General features: G+C 46.0%; 1 protein-coding gene across 1 annotated transcript; it reads left to right on the top strand.

Annotated features, from left to right (window-relative positions):
- Nucleotides 1–213: 213 nt before the first annotated feature.
- MTMR9 (myotubularin related protein 9) lies at nt 214–21,237 on the top strand. Its single transcript, XM_072332317.1, has 10 exons — nt 214–549; nt 2,389–2,497; nt 2,867–2,992; nt 8,358–8,531; nt 10,533–10,750; nt 12,024–12,185; nt 14,255–14,396; nt 15,180–15,400; nt 16,793–16,944; nt 17,762–21,237. Exons 1-10 carry the CDS (start codon nt 365–367, stop codon nt 17,911–17,913), a joined length of 1,641 nt encoding a protein of 546 aa, XP_072188418.1. The 5' UTR covers nt 214–364; the 3' UTR covers nt 17,914–21,237.
- Nucleotides 21,238–25,142: the final 3,905 nt, after the last annotated feature.

The raw sequence follows: 25,142 nt of genomic DNA, 5'->3' as shown, positions 1-25,142 counted from the left end.
ATATAGCGGGCCAGCCCCTCCTGCTCCTCCTTCCTCAGCCCCCGCCCACCGCTCCTCCGTGCCCCCGGAACGCACGGCAGTAGGGCGTGTTGTGCGCCGGACCGTCAAAGAGAAGCACTTCCGGTAGAATCTGCGCCCCCTCCCCAAGGCACTCCCACTCGGCCCACTATTGGTCAGCGGTGCGTCACGTGAGCTCCGCCTCCTCCCATTAGCCACTTCCGTTCCGCTGGGCGCCTCCCGCCGGCCCGGGGGTGCTGGCGGCCGCCGGGCCCCCCTCGGCCCTATTGGCCCCATTGGCCTTATTGGTCCCATTAAACCCATTTCCACTCCTCGCTGCTTTCGGTTTCCTTCCTTCCCGGCCAACATGGAGTTCGCCGAGCTGATCAAGACCCCCCGGGCTGATAACGCCGTTTTACACCGGCCTTTTCACCCGACCGTAGAAGGAACGTTGTGCCTTACCGGGCATCACCTCATCTTCTCCTCTCGACGCCAGGATAACGAAGAGGAGCTGTGGCTGCTGCACTCCAACATCGACTCCATTGAGAAAAGGTGCGGCGCCGTTCTTGTCTATTCAGCGTCTGCTGTGTGAGAAAAGGCTGAGAGCCTGGGGGCAGGTCGGGCTGGAGGGGGATAAGAGTGGAGCTTAGCAGTATCTTATGGGTAAAAGCCAAGCGGATGGGACCAGGATCCTTTCAGGTTTGCCCTGTTCCTTTAGGTGTTCAAGGCCAGGTTGATATATGTGATATATGTATATATATCAACAGAGTGAAACCTAAGGAAATCTGCTCCCATCTGGCACTGCTCAGTCATCAGGGAGGTTTGGCCTTGTCCTCGTTGCTGCTGTTACTAAACCAGCTATAGCTCTGTCTTATGATTATAAAGAAGCTTCTCTTTCCTTTTTCATCGAACCATAGAATGGCCTGGGTTGAAAAGAACGACAGTGACCATCTAATTTCAACTCCCCTGCCGTGTGCAGGGTCACCAACCTGCAGCCCAGGCTGCCCAGAGCCACATCCAGCCTGGCCTTGAATGCCTGCAGGGATGGGGCATCCACAGCCTCCTTGGGCAACCTGTTCAGTGCGTCACCACCCTCGGGGGGAAAAACTTCCTCCTCAGATCCAACCTGAACCTCCCCTGTCTCAGTTTCAAACCATTCCCCCTTGTCCTATCACTGCCCACCCTCGTAAACAGCTGCTCCTCCTCCTGTTTATACACTCCCTTCAAGTATTGGAAGTCAGAGTGAGATCTACTGGGAGCCTTCTCTTCTCCTGAGAGTTTTTGAGTTGTGTTGGAGATGCTGAAGTGCCTCAAAATGCCTCTAGTTTTTCCTTCAGCAGCATTAAAATTGTAATAGGTTTCGCACACTGACCTTGGCACAGGAGAAGTAGATGACCACCTTTCAGCTAAAGTAATTTAAGTTGCAGGCATGTCTTGCAGCTCAGGTGAGGCAACCACAGCTTAGCAATAGTCGCCTGTTAGAGCAGGTACAGCTCTGACCCTGTATATGTGTGCTCTGACTGAAACCTGGCCCTTTAGTTCTCATCTGCATCATTTCTTGCATCATTCCGGGCTGCTGCAAGCGCTCTTCTGGTGAATGAGGAAACTTTGCTGCTCTTCCTTAGCTCTCTGCTTTGCAAACTGAAGTCCATCTTGTTTCTATGAACGCTGCCGGTGACTTGAAGTGAAAAAAGCATTCCTTTTCTGCACAGGCATCATCCAGCTTTCAGATACACAAGGAAGACTGGAGAGGGCGTCTGTGTGCTGTGTTTACTTGGCAGCATAGAGCTTTTCTGGTTTGCTTTGTAAATGCTTGTGATAAGAGCTTTACATCTGAGGTTCACAGAACAAATAGCTCCATGGCACTGCAGGTATCAGAGACCAAACTTGTTAAAGGGATGTAATATAGCCAGCCTGAAGTGTTTTAAGAATGAAATTCTGCTCACGTGTTTTCAGCTGTCCTTCAAGTTTCAGCACATCACTTCAAGGAGGCTGAGAACTTCATGGAGTCAGAGAATAGTTTGGGTTGGAAGGGACCTTTAAGACCATTCAGTTCCAGCCCCCTGCTACAGGCAGGGATACCCCCCTGCAGACCAGGTTACTCACAGCCCCATCCATCCTGGCCCTGAATGCTTCCAGTTGGATCAGGAAATAACTGAAGGTGCCTCTTCTTTCATATTTTAAAGCAAAGCTGGGGTGAAAGTCGTTTCCGTCCTATAATTCCACACCACACAGAGGAAATAAAGCAGAATGCAGCTTGAAAAATACCTTTGGAAAGATTGTAATGTAGATATTGTAGAGGAATTGCTACTAATGGAATTTGGTCTTGTAGGAAAAGCTATAATACCTCCTCATGTTCTGAAGAGGCTCTTTCTTCATGCCTTGCTCTAGGTTTGTGGGCTCGCTGGGTACCATCGTTATAAAATGCAAAGATCTGCGGGTTATTCAGCTGGATATTCCTGGAATGGAGGAGTGTCTGAACATTGCCAGCTCTATTGAGGTAAGAATTCATAACGGTAAGCTCATATTCTTAGATCTCTGCTTTAGCTCTTCTCAAGTAAAGGGGTAAATATCATGTAGGACGTGTCCTATTCTTTGTTGTGCTGTTAAATATCATAGCTTACACAAGGATGCAGGCAAATCCCACACTGTGGTTAGATCATTATCTGCTTTCTTGTGCTACTTGGTTAGATGACTGCTAATCTACCCTTCAAGTGACTTTAATTTAGTCTTGACAGCTGTATGCTTTTGGATCAATTAAGTTTCTTAAGCTTTCATCGTGAGCATTAAAGAAGAAACATACAGAAAATGGTGTTTTAGAGGAAGGTATTTGAATCTTAGCCACGTTTTTCTTCTCTCATTCACACAGGCACTTTCTACCTTGGATTCTGTCACTCTCATGTACCCGTTCTTCTACCGGCCTATGTTTGAAATTGTTGAAGATGGCTGGAATGCTTTTTTGCCTGAGAAAGATTTTGAACTTCTCAGTTCATTGGTAAGTTGAATCTAAAGATTTGCACAGGCACTTGTGTGTATACTTGGGCAAATAGTTCTTGAATATAGCTTGGAGAAGAAAAGGCTCTGGGGAGACTTTATTGTGACCTTCCAATACTTGAAGGGAATGTATAGACAGGAGGGGAAAGAGCTGTTTACGAGGGTGGACAGTGATAGGACAAGGGGGAATGGTTTGAAACTGAGACAGAGGAGGTTTAGGTTGGATCTGAGGAGGAAGTTTTTCATGCAGAGGGTGGTGACGCACTGGAACAGGTTGCCCAAGGAGGCTGTGGATGCCCCATCCCTGCAGGCATTCAAGGCCAGGCTGGATGTGGCTCTGGGCAGCCTGGGCTGCTGGTTGGTGACCCTGCACACAGCAGGGGGTTGGAACCAGATGGTCACTGTGGTCCTTTTCAACTCAGGCCATTCTATGGTTCTATGAAGAGTTTCTCTCCTATAGTGTCTGGTCTGAAAATCTCTATTGATTCTAACAGCTGCCCAGAGCCTGGATAGGAAAGGAGTGTTGTTCAAGTATTCCCACTGAGTATCAGGCATTTCTGTTTCTGCTAAATATTACCATCTGGTGTACATATTTCATTATACAAATGGTGTTCTGAGACCCATGTAAATGCTGCCTGGGAAGGCAAACATCTTTTGTCCTTTAGAGATGACTACATCATAAGAATTCAGGATCCTCTGGCATAGAGTTTGCTTGAGATCATTTTGCATGTGGAGAAGGGTGAATCTTTCTCAACCTCTTAACTGGAACAAGTCATCTTTTAACAAAAGAAAATCTACCCAAAAAATCCTTAGAAATTAATAGAAATCTCATAGTTAGGAGGGCGACATATTGGTGCCCAATTCCGAATACTCTTTGCTTTAGCTTATGCAGGGGAAGTACTGGGAGGGTTTGGAGCAGAGGATTTCCAGGTGCTGTGGAACACGTGTTGGTATCTTTTTGGTACCCAAGGGGTAGCAGCTGTTCTTGTGGAATTTCACGTTGGATCCCTTCAGTTTAGGATGCTGAATTTGAGGCAGTAGGAGATGGTTCACTTGCAGGAGCCTGTGTGTTTTAATAGTGCCTTGGGTTAGCCTCTCTGCTCCAAGTCTGTTTGACATTAAGTGCGTGCTTGCTGCATCATCTTGGCTTTCTGAGACAACATCCATTAGTACAACATCAAAGAACATTGATTTTCTTTTCTTTTTTATCTGCAGTCCAGCCTGTCTGCAGGTTTTGTTGCTTCCTGTTTGAGTAATAATTGGATCCGATTAGCTTGGCTGGATTCCTATGGTGAGATCATTAGGAAATCAAGGGAGTTCAGAGATCTTCCTTTTTCTGGTCTCATAATCAGAGTACTCTCACTTGCCCTAGCTTTACCTGCTGTCAGAAGTCACACAAGCTGATCCGTTACAATAACCAGCACCACGGCTTTTGTTTTAATCGCAGTTGGGTGAGTCAGGCATGTGATCAGAGCACTCTCCTGTTTGGAGGCAAAGAAGCAGATGTGTGCCCAGCTCAGCAGTGGAAACATGCAGGCACGTCAGTGGGAATCAAAAGGAAAGGAAGAGAAGCGTGCCCTCTGTGAGGGGAGGACGTGCGAGGGCAGGAAGGCAGCAGCAGGAGACCTCAGAGCTCAGTGAGAGGATGCAGGAGGTGCTTCTGTTTACGGCTTTCCTTTTTCTGAGGACTTGAAAAGCTTTTTAGGTTTCAGGTGTTGGCTCACTGCTGACTTCTGAATGTATCGGCATGGAGATGCAGCTGCTAACATAAATGCTGGTTTTTCATCTAGAGATGCAGAAGTGCTCTGGTAACTTATTTGTGGATCTCTCAGCTTTTCTGAACATTGCTTCTTGAGAGGCTTATATTTAAAAGCCTCATTACTTCATAGTGCTGTGTCTTAAGGGCAATGATTCCTTACAAAGAAGCATTTCTAGTGGTTGTTGATACATTCTTGGCTTTTAACCCCAAACTTTGGGATGTCTTTATATTTTTAAATAAATGGAGACAAGAGCCACATTCAGGTGCTTTACTTTCCCCAAACAACAGTCAAATATTGTTGAGCAAACACTTCTTATACTTAATTAAGCTTCTATGGGAGATTACAACAAGTGACCAGTTATCTTTTCTTTCAGTGAAGTCAAATGAGTGGAATTCAGGAGGTTGTTCCCTCTCTTTAATGTTCTCCATCTGGTTGTGTTGTGCCTTCCCTTCCTCTGTATGGCAGCAGCTCATCGCCCATACTAGCTCTAATAGTGCATTCAACCGCAGTCTGTTACAGGGCAGCTTTAAAGCTCTTAAATGCTTGAAATGGCAAAGCATACAAGTTAGAATGCAAAAAAGATGATGCAATATATTGCCTATTTTTTTACTGTGATATTTTACTACGCAATAATAGTCTATTTATATTGACTGATGTTGTTCTCCTGACACTGAGACTCGCTTGCGTGGATCCTGATGCTTTGGTCCAATGGAATATCATTAGCATTGTCTCAGACCTTAACAGGCAGCACTTCTAGCTCAGATTTGGGGTTTGGGAGGCTGTTCCTCTGCCACACATTCTTGCCTTCAATCCACAAAGGGTTTAATTTGAGCTAACGAAGATAAAGCAAATAGGTGGGGATGGACGGGCTTCCCTTCTGCCCATTTGTAACTCTTAAAGTTAAGTGAAAAGGCCACGTACACTAACGACATCATCAAAACAAGAGTATTTCATTGCCACCAAATTGGGTTCTTTTTCCTTTGTCAAGGTAGGAAAGAGCTTAGGATTCTGGATAGCTTTTATCTACTGTCCTGGTGTTCCTTATGAGTAGCTGAATTTTCTGGCTCAGTTTGCAGTGCTGTAGGTTTTACTTCTATCAGACGAAGATCAATCTGTGCATCTGTTGTTATCCCTATCCCTGCACAACCTGTTGCAGGGCTTGCAGCCATTGCCTGTTCCTGCTGGAGACCTCCTGTTGCTGCTTTGCAGGGTTCTTCCAGCTCCATGTGGGCTTCTAGTGCCCTTCTAAATATTAGTAGCAGCGCCCAAATTACTTCATAAGCTTTTGTTGACAGTGACCTCTTCCAGCAGTGATCTTGCACTAACACTGACTACATTTCTTCCTTTGCAGTCTTCTCCTCCCCTTTTGTGCTCATCCCTTAATCCTTTGCGCTTCCAGCCTTAACTGGAGTTTGCTTTTGAGACTCCTTCAAGCACAGATCTCTTGCTTGGAGAAGTGAATGCTAAGTCTGTACTTCCCCGAGTTTCATGCAGCATATTTGTCTGAAGGTGATGTCCTCCTCTCCTTCCTTTTGCTGCCATCTGTACTGCTTCCTGCATCTACTGCACATGGTTGAATTGCTGGTATCTCACTCTTAATAATTAATGGCTTCTTTTTCCAGCCCCCCCCAAAATTGCAGACGGATCCCCAAGTGAAATCCAGGAGGAGACTTTCACTGTTGGGCTCTGCTGTCATCTGGTTCATGCTGGAGTAAGCTTTGACAGCTCTGCAGAGGGTAACTGGATCTCTGCAGAAGTGGCTGTGCTGCAGAAGGCAAATAGTGCTAATTGCTGCCGTTCTCCTCTTCCTTGCCGTATGAATTACAACTGGATGACATAACAGTGTCTGTCTCCTGTTATAAATGGTGAGGAGAGGTGGTTATGGGGCAGAGTGAAGTTACCAGCGGAGATAAATCAGGTTGCTGCTTTCATTCCCTGTCATACTGATGATATCAGTGACAGCCAGTCTCTCAAAGAAGGGTACTGCAGAGTTTTGATTCTGCCTTCCTTGCATCCGATGTGACAGTAAAATATTTATCAGTTCCTTTCTATGTCCATGCATATTATTTTCCATTGGAAGTAAGTTGTGTATGGTCATCTCAAATCTCTGTGATGGGTTTGCCGGAGGTGATTTAACTTTGGCATCTGGGAAGGTCTTTACTCCTTATTGTAGATATTCAGAGAAGCTGTTTGAGGTAAATGAACCGAACCCAGGTAGCAATTGCTGTTCTTGATAATACACACAGTTGTATTTTCCAGCATCTTTCATGGGCAAAAGGATGGTTTTGCTGCCTCTTGGGCCCCACATCCATTGCATTGCATCTGTTGATGAAACCGTGTCATAGATCGGATCAGCTTGTTCATCTGGTGGGAACACTTCCTTGCAAGGAAACACTTCTAAATTGATCCAGTGAGCTGGGCAAGTAGCTTTGTATGATTGGGTATCAGTCAGGAGGTGTAAGGCAAGAGGAGACCTGATCAGAGCTGACCTTCCTGAAAGCATTCAAGGCCAGGCTGGATGTGGCTCTGGGCAGCCATGTCTAGTGGCTGGAGACCGTGCACATAGCAGGGGGGGTTGAAACTAGATGGTCTTTGGGGCACTTTTCAACTCAGGCCACGCTAAGATTCTATGAACCAGTTTTCTTCGTATGATCACAGACAGAAGGTCTGCCTTGAGTCAAAGCCTGCAGTTGCTTTGCTGTCCCAGGGTGTTGTCAGTGCTGGGCTGAGCATGCAGGCTGGGCTTGTCCAAGGCTTAAGGTAGGGCAGGGTCCAGTCTGGTTGTCAGTGAGAGCCTCTTACCAGTGAGACCACTCGTCGACCTTTAGTTTTACATGAGATGGAGCCAACTGTCATTTGTGACTGCAGGTATCTGATAGCCTGTGTTTTCTGCCAGCTGCTTGTTGGAAATAGCACCAGTAGGCTGCCAGCATTCAGCGGGTTCTTGCACAAGCATTGGGCTGCAGGAAGCTGGAAGATTATGTAATGGGAGTTCATGATGAGAACGTTGTGCTCAGATGCTGGGGTGGTTCTAGGAAGTGCTTTTGGGGGTGGGGCTGTAGTTTATGTAAAGCAGAGCCCAGACTGGAAGCATGAAATTGCAATTTTAACCTCAAAGCAGCTTCATCATCTGAAAGTTGCCTGCTAATACGTATATAACTTACAGCATGAAACATACCTGCAGTACACACTATGCCTGTGAAATAATTCAAAGCCACGACCACACATTTCTGACCACGTTGGGTTAATTTTGTGCTGTTTGAGGAGATGGAGAAACTAAATCAGGAGCTGTTGTTGAACAAATTGCACAGCTTAAGAAGCACAGCTGTCTCAATGCTTAGCAGGTAGCAGAAGAGATGACCTGCGTGTTGGGTAGTGAGCTTCTAGGGGCTGCTGCAGCATGATTGCATTCAGCATCAGCAGGTTGGGGTTTGTGAGGGTGGAGAAGGATCAGTCAGCAGACCTGTAAGTGGATGCTAGAAGGGTTACAGGCAATGGTGTACCTTCTGTATCTGACTGTGGAAGCTTCTTCTCCTTAGTAAGCCTTACTGTAGGAGTAACAGCCTGTGTTCTGACCCAACGCCTGTATGTGCTCATCTCTTTCAGACAGATGACTGGCGTCTAAGCCATATCAATGAGGACTTCTCTATCTGCCCTTCCTACCCTCCAGTGGTTGTTGTCCCCAAGTCCATTGATGATGAAGTGCTTCAGAAAGTTGCAGTGTTTCGCCATGGCGGTCGCTTCCCGGTCCTCAGCTATTATCATAAGAAGAATGGCATGGTAAGCTGTGTTTGGTTTGTGGTTGTACCTGAAGGACATATATAAACATGCTCAGATCTCATCAGCCTTCTTTACTGATAAACTACTTGTGCTCTAGACTTAATACAGTTCATGAGACATTCTCTCATATTATTTTCCGGCTTATTTTTAAGCTTCGAAACTGCTTCTGGGTGATGGGATGAGTAATCTCTAGCTTAGAAATAGCTATTAATATAGTTGTTTGGGCACATATGTGGCATGAGCTTGTCTCATCTTGCCCTTAGTGCTGTGAGCTTGTACAGCCGCTATTGGCACCCTAACTTGCTTTATCTGCCAAGAGGCTTCATGCTGAAAGGATGGCAGAAACCACATTGTCCTGTCTCTGGGTGATGGGCTTCCTCCTTCACAGTGGAATCATGGTGACAGCAAGCGTGCATGGAGCCAGCACTGCTCCTGCTGTGTAACTGTTGGTTGAATGATCAGAACAATCTGTTCTCCGAGCCTTTCAGTATGACATGTTTCAGGAGCAAGCAAAATCCTGCCATTGCACAGACTCCAGGAACTGATACGTTATAATTAAATGTACTTTATGAAATCATTGAGTAATTCCTTGTATCTTGCTGATGTAGTCAGTTCTGAGGATGTCGGGGTTGCCCAGCTTGCATCCTTGATCCCGGTTCCTGGGTCAGATGCGGTGTTCTCACCTCCCATACACAAGGCTTGTAAGGCCTGAGTTAGAGGACGCCTAACCTAATGCAGCAGTACTCTACTTTTCTGGGTTGTTTTTTTTGCCTCCAGTCTCCTAAGTCATGCATTCAGCTCTTTCTCTTCTTGGGTGAAAGCTGTTGAAGGACGACTTGTTCAGTCACCCATCTGAACTGTGCATGTTTCAGGTGTGAGGAATGTAACAGCACTTGGCTCAGTGCTTGAACTTGTGACAGTAATGCTGTCTGTCGTCTTGCCCTCTTGGCTTTGGGTTCTCAGTACAGCTGGGGGTGCTGACTGGCTGCCCTCACATCTTAAATGCTTCAGCTGTTGGTGTGCAGCAGAGCTCTAGTTTGAAAGGCATTTATGTAAGGAAAATCTCAGCTAGTAGATCTGTAGAACTAGAGCTTATTCATGTAGCTGCTGAGTAGAACTATACCCAACTTACCTGCATCTTTAGCATATGGACGATTCGAGTCACACACAGATTTGGAAAGAGACTTGAAAAATGATGATCCTAAAAATGCTGGTTAGTGAAGGAGTCGTCAGCAGGAGTTTGTGAAGTTGGCACTGCGATCATAATTAAAGGGATTATGTCTCTGAGAGGTCTCATGTAAGAAGCGCTCTGCCAAATGATTGCACAACTTGAGGATCTCTTCTTTGTTTTGAATAAGCTCAGGCTCTGTGCTTGAAAGAATGGAAGGTTCAGGGCAAGGGAGAACGGGAGGAGCCAGAGAAATGTGGGAGAGCGTTTTTGTGCAGATGAGCACATTTTTCTGCCTATCCAGGTGTGGTGAATCAAACTTGAAGCAGATGTAAGAAGTGCAGTGGGATGAGAGGTGTGTTTGAACCCTAGAATTATGGAATGACCTGGGTTGAAAAGGACCACAACGACCATCTGGTTCCAACCCCCTGCTGTGTGCAGGGTCACCAGCCAGCAGCCCAGGCTGCCCAGAGCCACATCCAGCCTGGCCTTGAATGCCTGCAGGGATGGGGCATCCACAGCCTCCTTGGGCAACCTGTTCCAGTGCGTCACCACCCTCTGGGGGAAAAACTTCCTCCTCAGATCCAACCTAAACCTCCACTGTCTCAATTTAAAACCATTCCCCCTTGTCCTATCCCTATCCTCCCTCATAAACAGCCATTCCCCCTCCAGTTTATATGCTCCTCTCAAATACTGGAAGGGCACCACAGAAAAACTGCAGATCCAGGAGTGCTCTGTTTGCATTTTCCCCTCTGAGCAGATGTGTAAGAAACTCCTTAAGCTTGAGAGTCTTAAGGCTCTGTTTCTTCATTTGGGGTTACTCGTCTCCACAGGTCATGATGCGATGCAGCCAGCCTCTGACAGGTACAAACGGGAAACGCTGTAGAGAAGATGAGAAGCTCGTTAATTCCACTCTTCGTCCTGGGAAGCGTGGGTACATCATTGACACCAGGTCCCTGAACGCTGCCCAGCAGGCCAGGACCAAAGGAGGAGGCTTTGAACAAGAAGTGTATTATCCCCAGTGGAGGAGGATTCATAAGTGCATTGAGAGGTGGGTGAGATCACACAGGCCTTCTTCTTCACTATGCTTTGTAGGGTTGTGTTGGCAGAGCCGTGCCTGCTCCATGGAATAATTTGCTTCTGTAAGGTATGGCCGTGCATCTTGACCGTTGTCAACGGGGTTGCAAAATGAAGGTTTTTGGCTTTGGAAAGCAGTGCTTAGTTCCTTGTTTTGAACAGCTTGCTGCTGCAGGTTTCAGATATTGAGCAATCTCCCCATGCCGTTTGTGTTTCTGACCACCCATAGTTGCAATCCAGCTTTCCTGTGTTCCTCTTTGCAGTGCACAGGAATGAAGAAGTCCCTTGCCAGAGAATTGCTACAGGTGAGGACTTGAGTGTGGCTGTCACACTTTTGTGCCCAGTACTTTTCTCTGGAAACTTGATATTTTATTGGCTACGTGGAGGCAAGTTGCTGGGTTAAACAGTCCTTTGATATTTGTTCAGCTGCTCCTAAGCCTTGGTTTTGGGGAGCCCTTGTATATGGGCATGCAGTAATGTTGCTGGATCTGTTGGAAGTCAGTTACTCTTCTCAGCTGCTGTGTAGGCTAGCTTCTGAGGAGCTAATAGAAGGATTTTCCTGTCCTCTACATTGAATTGTTAGGTTTTGCTTCTCAGAACAGTGTGGAATTGAACTTGACGTTGGTTACTTTGCAGGTGGATGACAGGCTTCAGGTTTATTCTTTTCTCTCTGTGCATTTCTTGTTAGGTTTATTTAAGCTTCTTGAGGTCTGGTCTGCCAGCTGCATCCTTTGTTACCCTGAGGACATGCTGGGGTCAGTGTGAAGTGATGTGTGATCCATTTGTAGTTTGATGCCTCTGGATGGCATCGTGTGGCACAGGGCCAGAGAAGCAGCTCACTTTAGCACTGCATGCAGAATGCCAGCATTCCAGAGGATGCACTACGACAACTGCAAAAGTGAAACAAAATGCATTCCCTCTCCCTACTACCTTTTATCTTATCAGCTTAAGCAAACTAATCTTCCTGTAGTCCTACACTGCAAAGCTGAGTCTAGCTTAGAGTTGTGTGTTGCGGATGAATGGCCTTTGGGTTACTGTTGCAGCTCTGCAGGCTCGCCATGGCTTGGGATCCCTGGTGAAAGCAGGCTTTGAATAACGGCATGACATCTCTGGGATCATCCTTCCTCATGTAACTGCGTGTAACGCTCAGTGCTTCATTGTGATATCAGTAGTTCTGAGATCAATGTGTGTGTTGTCTGTGTTGCTGCATTACTGCTAACGTTTTCAACCTTTTGCTCTTCCCAAAGGTTCAACATTCTGCAGGAAAGCCTCATTAAACTTGTAGAAGCTTGCAATGACCAATCACACAACATGGACCGCTGGCTCAGTAAACTGGAAGCTTCCAACTGGTTGACTCACATCAAGGAGATACTCACTGCAGCTTGCCTTGCTGCTCAGTGTATTGATAGGTAAAGCCTTTTATTTCTTATTTACAAAGGCTAAAGTTTCTCATTCCCTGGTTAGATTAATTGTTAAATACCTTTATTTCCCGTTCAGGTATTAATATTTAAGCCTTTAGTAACTGGCCACCATGAACTAGCTTGCTTGCATTTAATGCACAACACCATTTCCTTATCATGGTTAAGGAATGTTCCTTTAGTACCTCATGCTTGTATTTAAGTACAAGCCCGAGGGAGGAAATGTTGACTGAGAGTGGGTATTATCTCACCTAGATGAGATCTATTCCCGTGTCTGCTTCCACCATTCTAACACAGCTGGTTTTACTGGAGGTTTCAAGTGTTTTTTCAGCTGAAAGCTCACTTCCAGTCTGCTTCTAGGTCAAATATACTCCCGTAGGAATTGGTCCATTGCAAAGAGCTCTCAACCTTTATCCCCATAGTCTTATCTGAGCAATCTTGCTCATACATTATAAGTGTTTGTGACCTCTTCTAACATAACGTTTCTTGAATAAATGCTCCTAGCTTGTCTTCAAGCTTGAAAGAGAAGTTTAATGTCAGGTGTCAGGATTGAAGACCAAATGTAGGGGGTGTAAATGCAGTCTTTTTGTGGCCCTGAGTGGAAAAGGCCTTTCTCAAGGCTGAGGAAGCCCTCTCTTTTCATAGCAGCTGGGGAATGTTACACAGCTACGCAAGCAAAGCTGAGACACAGTCTCATACTGCATTGAAATATGAGCTACTGTGCTTTTTAAAAGCACTGATGGTATCTGTTTAGTTATAGGCTGTGCCAGGAAAGGATGGCTCGCCATCAGTGGTTTCATCTGTGATTCTTTCCCCCTTGTGTACAATGAGAAAAATCAGTGGTGAAACTCCTCTGGATTCTTGGGAGAGCAGACGGTTTTGTCATCTTGAACCTCTCCTTTTATACTGTTTACCTGGAGTTGTGACGTGCCAGCACCAAACTGATGCCTGCCTTGCTTGGAGCCTGTTGATGGCAGCTGAGCTGATAAAGGTGCCTCAGTTATGTTGGCCCCAGGGAGGGAACGGCTGCAACATCTCTCTGGGGCAAAAAAAGATTAAATGCAAAACTGTTATCCCCCACGTGCTCCACTTCAATGAGAGCTTAGGCTTGGTGATTGACTTCTACAGTTGTGCTTGGCTGTGAGGGGGCCTGTTCTACTGTCTGGAGGGGGAGCAGCAGAGAAAGTATCTGAAGATCATCTGAACTGTTAAAGCACTGGGTTTATTTTAGGCTTAGGACTGTAAACAAAGATGTTGCAATGTTTAAGGTATGGATTTATTACTGCTTTTCAATACAAAAAAAGCAGATAAGATCCATCTACAGGGTTACTTGCTTCTTAGATGGAGCTGTTTTACCCATGCTTTGCTGCTAAACTTGGGCATCCACACAGAAACAAATACAGCCTGCAGTGAATCTTCTTCCTAGGTATAATGATGTTAGCAGAATTGAGACATCTGTTCAAGGTCTGGGAGGGGTAAGGGGTATAAATGCCATTTAATACCACCCAGTCTTTCCTTTACTTAAATTAGATTCTGGAAGCATATCTAAATCTGGCCTAGGATGGAGGAAGAAGGGGAGGGAATCAGCTGTCCTGGGGTGTGGGTCATGTGAGCTCCTAGCAGTGTACAAGACCTTTCTGTCCCAGACTGCCCCATGTTTTGCTCTTCATGTTGTTCTGCTGCTTCAGTTGTGCTGGCTGGTGAGCAAGAAGCCTTTGTTCTTGGCTCTTAGACAAGCTTTCTTGCTCAGGACAAACTATTTGCCTTCCTTTCTGTCGACCAAGCTCTGCCTTTCTTCCTTCTTTCTCCTGGACTGGCTTGCTTCTCTTTCAGTAAACACCAATTAAGGTGTGGGTGTAAGCAAAAAAATCTCACAGTACTGTTTTACGGAACATCTGGGAAGATGATCCATGTTTGGAGGGTATGGGAGCATTTCAGAGTACTTAGCAAAACAATAAATGACGAGCAACGTCTGATGCGTTGGCATCCACTGGGATGTGTATGTTCGTGGGATGTGTTCTGCCCATTCATGCTGTTATTCCCTTCCACCTTTCTCACAGGGAAGGTGCATCAGTGTTGGTGCATGGGACTGAAGGAACTGATTCAACACTCCAGGTAACTTCTCTGGCACAGATTATCTTGGATCCAGAGTGCAGGACCATACGAGGCTTTGAATCTCTTATTGTCAGGGAGTGGCTACAGGTAAGTCCCAGTGGATAAAATATCCATCTGTTCTCTTGGCACTTGCATTGGGAAATGGCCTGAGAGGCAGTAAACAGGTTACACCTTGGTGCAACCACGTTTAGTGTGAACAAACAGTCCTTGTCTGAAGAAGCAAAGTTATTACTGAGTCATTTGTACCTCTGGCACATCATAGGACATGTACTTTTCACTGTAGTTTAGGGCAGCTGCCTGTTCTATGTGCACAAGGTGAGCACCTCTTTAGAACAACATTCAGACTGAAACAGAGAACTTGAGTTCTACTCTTTGTATTCCTGGAGTTAATATCCTTATCTTGGTCCTTCAGTGCCCTCACAGCAGTTTGTTCTTGGTTAAAAAATATCTGATTAATTACATAGCCTGATAAGGCAGAAAAGTATCACTGGGTGTTTGAAGCTGCACATACTGCTTGTACTCTGGTGGAATGGGATTTACAAGGGTGGATAGTGAGAGAACAATGGGGGAATGGTTTTAAACTGAAACAGAGGAGGTTGAGGTTGGATCTTAGGAGGAAGTTTTTCACCCAGAGGGTGGTGACGCACTGAACAGGTTGCCCAAGGAGGCTGTGGGTGCCCCATCCCTGCAGGCATTCAAGGCCAGGCTGGATGTGGCTCTGGGCAGCCTGGGCTGCTGGTTGGTGACCCTGCACATAGCAGGGGGTTGGAGCTGGATGGTCATTGTGGTCCTTTTCAACCCAGGCCATCCTATGATTCTATGTTACTTGCATTCTGTTGCTCTCTGTAATGCTCTGATTTTTGTTCATAGGCTGGTCACCCTTTTCAGCAGCGCTGTGCGCAATCAGCCTACTCAAATATCAAGCAGAAATCGGAGGCCCCGGTGTTTCTCCTCTTCTTGGACTGTGTATGGCAAATCCTTCATCAATTTCCTTGTTCTTTTGAATTCAATGAACACTTCCTTGTTACGCTCTTTGAGCATGCCTATGCTTCGCAATTTGGGACTTTCCTGGGCAACAATGAAAACGAAAGGTTGGTGAGAATGCTTGCTCCGAAACCCTTAAATATCTGTCAAGAAATGTCACTTGATATGAAAAAAGGTGAGGGTGATGATATGGTCTTTCTGGACACAGGTGAGTTTCTCTTGTTGCAGTTGCACGGTGTGCTGCAGTGCTTTGGTTGCTTCTCCTCTCAGTTGCTTGAGCAGACCAACATTCAGCTTCTGATGCTGTGCTGTACCAGTGGGGCAGCTCTGGGCACGCACTGAACAGCACTGCTGGGAGTTCTAAGCAGGGCGGAGTTTAGGAGGGTAGGAACCTTGCAAGACAGTTGGCAACTGCCAGTGGTTTCAGTTCTTGTTTTTATCTTAAACCTGTCTGTTCTCAGACTTCCTGAGTCCAGTAAGACCATGTCTGAAGACCACTAAAGAAACAGGGGGGAAAAAATAGTGCTGATTACACCAATAAGGCAGTGTGAAGCCTTTCTAGAAACCTCTCAGCCCTGAAAGCAACCTTTGCTTAGAAGAGATTCCTGTCTTCTGCAGAGCTGCTGAACTGGTCAGACTACAAAACTAAGTCAGACTAAAAACCAATCAAATGAAATCTGAAAGAATATGAATGCTGGGTGTAATAACCTCTGTCACGGTTGAATGCATCCATCTGTGGGCACAGATATGTTTGAAGTCCGTTGTTAAGGTTGTGCCATTTGAAGTATTCATGGGGATGGCAAATGTCCCACCTGAGTGGCAGCTCAACAGGATGAGATTTGCTGAAATCCAATGATTAGAAACCCTTGTTTAACTGTAGGTGGTGGGTTTGATCCAGGAAAAAACGTTTCTTTCTGTGCTCTGATGCTTCCTGCCACCAGAGGGATCTAACGGGCCATACCCATTGTGCTATTTCTGCCTTAATCTACACCACGGATTGCACTTAATGTTGACCTACCATCATTCCTCACGACTCGATCTTAACAAGATTGAGTCCTTTTCAAAATGAACAGGCAAACCATTTTGGGGGGGGTAAGTGACTGACATCTGACAAGAAGGCAGCGAACTTCCACCTGAATTAGAAATGACAAAGAAGAGCTGGGGAAACAGCATTGGAGTGAACTGCTTTCAGGTTTCTACCAACCTGGTGCTGTGCTGATGAGTGGTACTGAAGGGGATGAGCCTGAGTTGTTGATCCATTACTTTGTCTGGGCTAGTAGTATGTGGGAATGCCCGTGGCAGTCTAATCTGTAAGGTTCTGACAAAACAAAATGTGTTGTCTTCTGGATCAAGCCCTGGGCAACCTGACATAGCTATGTGTGTCCCTATTCGCTGCAGGGGAGCTAACTAGATGACCTTTAAAGTTCCATTCGGGCTCAAAGGATTCTATGGTTCTTAGCTTAAAACTGAAAGCTCATTTGGTCCTTTGGGTTTGCTAGGTCTAAACTGAAGCTGCCGCAGAAGACCATGTCCCTGTGGTCGTGGGTGAACCAGCCCGAAGAGCTGAAAAATTTCAAGAATCCTCTTTTTGAGGCCAACAGCCTTGTCATCTGGCCCTCTGTGGCCCCACAGAGCCTGCAGCTCTGGGAAGGTAAGCCAAGCTCGTATGTATCTTGTGGCTACTGGTAAAGCATCTGCTTCTGTTGTCTCTGCTCCGTGCTTAGTCTGTCACAGCTGTTAACGTTCTCACTCCCTTTGAAATCTGTTCCAAAATATGTTTGGCATGTAGCTTACCCAGAAGCATAATGCTTCCTCGTGAAGTTTAGCAACGTGCTGCTTTTTGGTAGGGGTCACACTGAACTTTCTCAGTACCATTTAACTTGTTAGCACAGTATCTTTGCAGTGATGCAGCCTTATCTATGGTAAGTTCTGTAAGCCTGAGGCTTTCTTTGTTCTATATAAGCGAGACCTTTTCTTCCTTTATCTTGGCCAGGAGGTGGGTCATCTGTGCACTAGGTCATCTGTTAAAGAAACTTTCTATGTGTGGAACAGGTTGCTCAAGGAGGCTGTGGATGCCCCATCCCTGCAGGCATTCAAGGCCAGGCTGGATGTGGCTCTGGGCAGCCTGGGCTGCTGGTTGGCGACCCTGCACATAGCAGGGGGTTGAAACCAGATGGACATTGTGGTCCTTTTCAACCCAGGCCATTCTATGACAAAGTGAGCAGGCTGTTGTGACAGGCCAGAGACTGAACATGTGATCAATATGAGAAAAAAGAAAGGCAAATTTTATTAACCTTACTTAATAGAATGATGAATGCAGAGCAAGTTCAGTATTCATAAGTGCTATATAGGGAAGAAAGCAAGAAAAAACACGTAAACTATGTGCATGTTACTCGAGAGCTGATTGAACGTGAATAGTAACTGGTAACAAGAAATCCTTCTGACTTTTTCCATCTCTGGGCTTTCAGGTGTATTCCTGCGATGGAACAGGCCTTCCAGATTCCTAGATGAAGCAGAGGAAGAAATGAACAGGATTATAAGCTACAATAGGATACTTCAGGAAAAGGTTAATTTATTGAGGAAGCAGCTAGCGCACCTGGAAACAGATGATGAGATGTAGGAGAACCTGTGAGCTGCCAGGGCTTTGCCTCAGGTCTTTCGTTTCCAGTTCCTTTTAGGTTAAAGATTAAATACGGAAAGTGCATGTATTGCAGAGTCCTCTGGTACAGCTGACCCTCAGTCCTCCACTGCTGAAACCTTCACTTCACACAACGTACCTCCCTGCTTTTTGGGAGGGCATTTTGGTTTGTTTACAGAAGGTACATATGGGCATATTTTCCTCTCCTGGCAGCTTTCTTGTCTCTTACTTGTGCAGTGTCAGCAATAGCTGAAACTCTTACCTCCTCCACCCAGCTGTATGGATGACCGTGATGGGCCGAGAGGTGGAATGTTACAGATTTATTTTGGACTTTGATCTTTATTATTTTCTTGCTGAACTCTCCAAACACTCTTCATGGGATTAAAAGGCAAAGTTATGTCTAGATAGGTTAAAAAGGCATTCTATCTGAGAGCACCTTTTCTCCTCAAGTAGGTAAGGCAGCTTAGTTCATTAGTTTCCTAAGAGAGGTTGTAATCTAACTACAAGACCAACCAGACCAAACAATGCTTTCGGTAGCCTTCACATCTCACACCTGGGGGTTCTGTGGTTTAGGAGCTGTAGGTTACATACCAGGTAAGAAGTTTCAGTGCAATACAGAACTGAATAGGGATTCTGCTGCTAACGTTTAAGCTATGATCTATGGATGACAAATGGTTTGTTTTTCTACCTGGAAAACAAAGGAGGTTATGTGATTGTTGGAAGTGTATTCACTTGCTGAGCAAAGCAGGGAGTTGGAACTGCCCTCTTTAGAGCCACACTACCCTCTTGAACTTCGGGCTGTTTCTATACGTTTGAACAGGTTTGTGGTGCACAAGCAGCACTTAATTTACTGCTCAGCAAAACGTTTTTACTCCATTTTGTTTCTTTTTCTCATGCTCTTCCTATATGCTTTGCCAGACATCCGAAGCTGGAAGTTGGAGTGATCCAGCATACCAGGTAGCTGCTGCAAATGGGAAGGCTGTCACACTACAGGAGTGTTAATAGCAGCTGCAAATGACTTGCACTAAAACTGATCAAAGATGCTAGAGGAGGATTTTCTTCCAACTAAGTCCATTCTGTAGTCATTTGTCTCTGTGGCTGCAGCCTGCTCTTCTTTAAGATTACTTCTTTGGTCGAAGTCTCTTTCTCCTTCAGATAATAATGGTGTGGTGCATTAACTCATGTTGATGTTTGTCCAGCTAGATTTCATTGATAGCTACCCATAACTGAGGAGACCTGAAATCAAGCAGTGCATGTGGCTGGGATTACCGTAAGCTGCTCACTGTTAGCCTGTTGCTGCTGAAACCAGTGCAGATGCATGAGGTCAATCCTGATCTCTTTGGGAAGTGTTGAATTGAAGTGTCATTATTTTTGATGCTTTGGATTGAAGCTGCCTTTGCTTAAAAGCCACTTAGCATAAAGATATGAAAACAGTGGCTCCTTCTTCATCTTGGAAGTATCTGGAGAGCAGCCTTCTGTGTAACACCTCAAGATACCTTTCTAAAAGGTGTTCCATAATGAAGGAGACTGCGATAGTGATATTAAGCACTACCTTAATGCCTTTTGCTTCAGTCCATATCTCCTTAATTTTCTTCTTGAGTAGCCTAAACTTCTAAAGTCCTGTGGCTTAAACACTTCACTGTAATACCTGTTTCTTCCTACTCTCGTAGAGCAGACTTGTTCCCTAGATTACAGCTGATGTAGGGAACACTTGTATTTATCAGAGTGACTGATGACCTGTAGCACACAACAAGGGAGATGCAAGCTGGCCATGCCTTTCTTCCACTTCCAGGCTCTGAATTTTTGGAGCTACCTGCTTATATTGCAAATGAAAGCCCTGAATGTTACTGCTCACCCATCAGTGCTATGGCTGTGCTGTCTGGATGTTGTACTCCCATCCCATCCAGAACTTCTGCTGTTGCCGTATGTCCAAAATACATCATCGTGAGTCAGACGGGAAGGGTTTGGAGAAGGGATTGTTTTCCCCATAATAGACTGTACATAAAACACACTTAAAGGTGATGCTATTTCCTAACATAGTAATTATATATTGAGCTACGTAATAGAGAAGCAAAGAAGGTTGTTCTCTCTTTTTTTAATGTAATTGCTTGGCTGCTGTAGTTTCTTACAGAAACTGCAGGCATCTGGGGAGATGGCATGGATTTGCAGCCTGCCTGTGAGGATGACACTGTCGCTGTGAGCAGTGACAGCAGGTTGTTCTTTCCTCCCCCTGAGTTCTTCTGCAAATAGTCCCCTTTGTGCAGTGTTACAGTACAGCTGGGCGCTGTGTGCAGTGGAGCTGACCTAACATGTGGACCCCAACACTTCTCAGGTGTCTCATGGCACCTGCAGTTCTCTTCACCTTTCCATTCCAGTGCTTTCCAGACTGTGGAGCGCTCCAGCTGTTTGCTCGCTTGCATCTATCACACTTAATCCCTTGCTTTGATCAGCTTGCTTCCCCTCAGCCTGCAGGGCTCACCCCATGGAGTTAACCACACGGCTGCTTGCAGCTCACCTGTCTCTTCCCAGGCTGTGAGTATGATGCTGCCTTGCACAGCTGCTGGCATGCCCACTTCTGTTCCTTAGCATATATACTCTTTGTGGGCCCTTCCCCCAGGCTCACTCAGTGCAGACACGCTGCCGTTAACCAAAAAGAAAAGGGAAAAGGAATCAAACTTGCACAGTTTTCACAAAGACAAAAGGGAAATGTCAATATTTTGATTGTACTGATCTAACTCTTGAATGTGGAGGCCTGTTTAAGTGCACTGTTGTCCACGCTGCGTACAATGGAACTGCAATTGCACTGTACAGCATGTTGGCTTCTCGTTGTGCTTTGCTTAAAGCCTTGGAAAGTGCTGTTGTGTCCAGGTTCCTGTCCAAGGGGAGAGCGTCTACAGCAGCACTCCTTTCTTGTAACTGTGACACTGAGTAGCACTGTGCGATGTGTGCTATCTGTCCGTTACCCCATGCGAACTGAAGGGATGAGCACATTTCTGTCTCAACATCTGGAATCGCGAAGTGGATTTGGCTGCTGCATCAGTCTTCATTGGAAAACTAAATAGCAGGGCTGGGAGCTGTGTGCTGTTGGTAGATGTGTGCCGAACGTGTACAGAATCCCAGCTACTATGGTGTTGAATATACTGCAAAGAAACCAATTGGAGGGGGAAAAGATTACTGTGGTTGAAATGGCTCAGCCATTGGAAGGGGGAGAAACAGACACAAAACGGCTGTAAGCTTCGCTGTAGATACGTTGAGAAGATAATAGAGTTGTCTGTTCGAATTAAAATGTTCCAATTAAAAACCTTGAAGGCTGGAAACTCTTTAATTACAGCACTGGAGAATCTTGTAGCGCTGCCTTCACTTCTTGTTGTGTGTGTGAGCTGGATGTAAACACGTGTCTAAAGCTTGTTTTTCCTGGCTGATGTGTGTTTTCTCCTACAGAGGTGATAAAGAGGGAAGTTGTGCTGCAGGGCTGTGCAGAAAGGTTGAGACTTTGACTGCAGAGATTTGCTTCCATGGTTTTGATCTTTTGTTACCAGCTCTTTACTCTACATGTGGTGCAGGAAAGAAATTAATTACAGTTCTATGTTTGAATTAGATTCCTTAAGGGATGCACTGGAACAGGTTGCCCAAGGAGGCTGTGGATGCCCCATCCCTGCAGGCATTCAAGGCCAGGCTGGATGTGGCTCTGGGCAGCCTGGGCTGCTGGTTGGCGACCCTGCACATAGCAGGGGGTTGGAGCTGGATGATCACTGTGGTCCTTTTCAACCCAGGCCATTCTATGACGCAGGCAGATGTTAAATGGAGAGTGGGCAGGACTGAAGCAGAACCTTACAAGCTCTTTAGTAGTGCTAGGGCTCACCTCACCACACTCAGAAACAGTAGGTAGGGATGTCTCCCACAGCCCCATCCACGGCCTTGGGCAGCTGCAGTGATGCCCTGAATGTGACTCCGAGATGCTTCTCCATTTCTACTGCTGTGAGCGTCAGCACACACCTATGGCGTTTGCCTTTCAGAGGTGGAGATGATGATGCTTTAGTTATCTGTTATAAGATTGCTGGTACCCTTGAGACAGTCTTAAGCATCACAGGTCACACTGGGCTGGTGAGGCACTGCTGTAACTGCTGAAGGTTTTACTGTTGCAGTGCAATGTGCAAGAGAGCCATAGCACTGTAAATGCTGGGATACCAATAGGGATGGATTGTCCACTAAATGATGTGCTGTGGTAAAATGCATGTGGTGTCAGTCTTCAAGATGCCCTATAGGTATGAAAAGATGACGAACAGTATAAGGTACTTGGCCTATATCTTCATGGGTCTGGATGCTTTACCCCAAACACTACTTATCTTAGAGAAAAATGTTTTCTTCTATAGATCTAGAAGAGATGTGTTTTATTTATAACAGCTCATGTTGTGTTGCCCACAGCTGGAAGATGTCTGGTAATGTTGTATTAAAATACTGTTGTTCTCTACTATTTTCTTCCCCCCCCCCCCCTCCTCACTTGTGCTGGCCCAGCTGCTTGTGATGCCACACAGCACATTTAGTGGGAGAAACTGCTATGGATGATGAGTAAAGCAGCCAGAAGGAAAAAGCCTTGCAGACTGAATCAGCCTCTGTGGTGGTAAATGTTCTGATGATGCTTTTAGCAATTAAGTCACAATGATCTGTAAGATGAAAGCCCCGTGTTGGGTTAGTGAGATGTCTTCTAAGGCTCTGTCAATGGGATCCCTGTGCAGGTTGGAAGGATGACTGCTTTTTAAAGCATAGGGTTGGGAGACTCGAGCCCTGGCCCTGCCACTACTGCAGGCTGCTGGTGTCATCATGTGTGGGTTGATGGTTACCTGTATCCAGGCAATTGTACTTTCTGGGGGGAGTCCAGATAAAATGTCTTATTCTCATACGGAGCTCATCTCTGCTCCAAGCAGGAGAAGCCCTCCCCACTTGTCCCTGCAGTCCTTCCTAGCCAACAGATACAAAGCTGTTGGAAGGAGAAGGTACAGGTAGTGGTTCAAAACCATGTTAAGAAGGTGCAGCTGAGAACCAGAGTCACAACCAGTGCTGCTAAAAAATGGCAAAGGGTCTTGGTTAGTAGACCGGAGCAATAAAGGACAGCTGGTCTGCTCAAGGGGAACCTGCTAATGAGGCTTTCTTGCTTCAGCTGCAAGAGGTTTCGTGCTTGCAGGCTCTCATCCTGATGGGAGATTTCAACCACTTGGAGATCTGCTGGAAAAACAACACAGCAACCTGCAAGCAATCAAGGAGACTCCACTGACAACAACTTTCTGGTTCGGGTATTGGACAGACCCACCAAAGGTGAAGTATTGCTGGACCCGGTGCTCACCAATTAGGAGATTATTAAAGACATTAAGATCAGAGACAATCTGGGCTAAAGAAAAGGTGTTCTGGTTGAGTCTGTGGTCTTGAGGCCAATGGCTTTAAGCTAAAGGAGGGGGAGATGTGCTGCTATTGCTTGAGCTTGCATTGCACCTTTACAATTGCTGTTCCAGTGCAGTTCTGGGTAGGGGAGAAATAAGATTAACAGTTAAAGAACAGGATCACTTAAAGGTGAGCTGCTCTCCAAATTGATGACCATCCTTTAAATCTGCAATTCTGCTCCTGTGTGGGAGAAGAAGAGGAGCTGTGCCATAACACAAACGGGATCCCGCCATCCTCCTTCCTGACTTACCGTCAGCCTTTCACTGACTTTCACAAAGCCCTCTCACCCTTTCTTCAGCTCCCTGCCCTTTCTCCCAACAAGAACGTTGCCTCCAGCCCAGGTATGACTCTCCCTTCCCTGTCATCGAGGCTCAGGGAGGCAGAGCAGCTTGTGGGAACACGTCCTGCTCTCTTAGCTTGCACTTCCAATATCCCTTTGTTAGCGAGTTTCTTGACTTAAGACTGGCTTTTCCTGTTTGCAGTCTCTTGAGACAAGAAAAATCCACTTGTATTTTTCCATCCTGTCTGGGTTTTGAAAACACCCAAGCTTCTTGATAGTTTCTAACCTGCTGCCTCTTGTAGAATCAGAATCCTAGAATGGTTTGGGTTGGCAGGGAGCTATGAGCCCACTCAACCCCAACCCTGCCATGGGCAGGGACACCCACAGATGTCCCTGTCCCCAGCCCCATCCATGGCCTTGGGCAATGCAGGGATGGGGCACCCACAGCCTCTCCTGGAGCATTTTTTGTACATAAAAGATAGCAAGGACTAGTGAGGCAAAAGACACCCAGTGTTTATTGCCCACAGGCAACAGTTGGGTGCATCATCCACGCTACTGAGCTGCTTTCTTGAGATCACAGGGTTCAGCTTTTTACCCTTTGGGGAATCTTTTGCCACCCTGTTGTTTTCTCCTTTCAGACCTTTGAGCTGCTACCTATCGCACTTTCACACTCTGGCCTCGGTTTTTCTTTCTTATCTTGCAGGGCTCTGTGCTCTTTCTCACAATTTGGCAACCTCCATACCCAAAGGCAGGGTTATCCAGCCGGGCCGTATCAGGGAGGCCTTGGAATTCAGCTGAACCTTTAGGACAGGGTGATGTGGAGGCCAGCTTGCTGCAAGTTCTGTCTGGTTCGTGTTTGTGCCACTTCAACACTCCGGATGGTTCTCTTGGTGTTGCAGGAGGTCAAATGGTTACCAAATCATATAATCATGGAATCTCCACGATTGGAAAAGACCTCTAAGATCACCCAGTCCAACCATCTTCTTATCACCAACATTTCCCACCAAACCACGTCCTTCAGGACAGCATGTAAACCTCTTGCCTCTTCATCAGTCTGGGGCATCTGCCATCCTGGCACGATTACTCATCAAGAAGAGATCTGAACTTGAAGACACACGTTAAAACCACCGGTAAGCAATTCAGACGCTCTGTGCATCATCCTTCTTGAGCAGTAAAAGCTCTTCTGCTCAACTGAACCCAATGGAAGTGTTCTTTTGCAGCGTGCGAGTTGGGCTCGGTTTGCTGAAGGTGCTGCACAGTTCACAGCAAATGAAGCAATACTGCTGACGCACCCGTAGCACTGCTTCCCCATGGGCTTTAAATGCAATCCCGAGGCTCTGCAGTCAAGCATGAGTTTTCTGTTTATTTTCCTGCTATAGCGTTTAAGAGAGACAGCTGTTTCTGTGAATGGTACTGTGAACGACAAGTGCTTTTTTTTCTATTGCAATCAGCACAAACCTGTATTTTGTGTAGGGTTTTCTTCTCGTCTTCTAAG

This window comes from Excalfactoria chinensis, chromosome 3, assembly GCF_039878825.1.
Source record: "Excalfactoria chinensis isolate bCotChi1 chromosome 3, bCotChi1.hap2, whole genome shotgun sequence".
In the NCBI taxonomy this organism is placed as follows: domain Eukaryota; kingdom Metazoa; phylum Chordata; class Aves; order Galliformes; family Phasianidae; genus Excalfactoria; species Excalfactoria chinensis.
The sequence above is the reverse complement of the archived record's forward strand: the minus strand, read 5'-3'. Positions and strand labels throughout refer to the sequence as shown.

Coding starts and splice junctions, on each gene's coding strand:
- MTMR9 (XM_072332317.1), top strand. CDS start 365: ATGGAGTTCGCCGAGCTGATCAAGACCCCCCGGGCTGATAACGCCGTT. Junction 550..2,388: donor ATCGACTCCATTGAGAAAAG/GTGCGGCGCCGT, acceptor GCCTTGCTCTAG/GTTTGTGGGCTCGCTGGGTA. Junction 10,751..12,023: donor ATTCATAAGTGCATTGAGAG/GTGGGTGAGATC, acceptor CTCTTCCCAAAG/GTTCAACATTCTGCAGGAAA.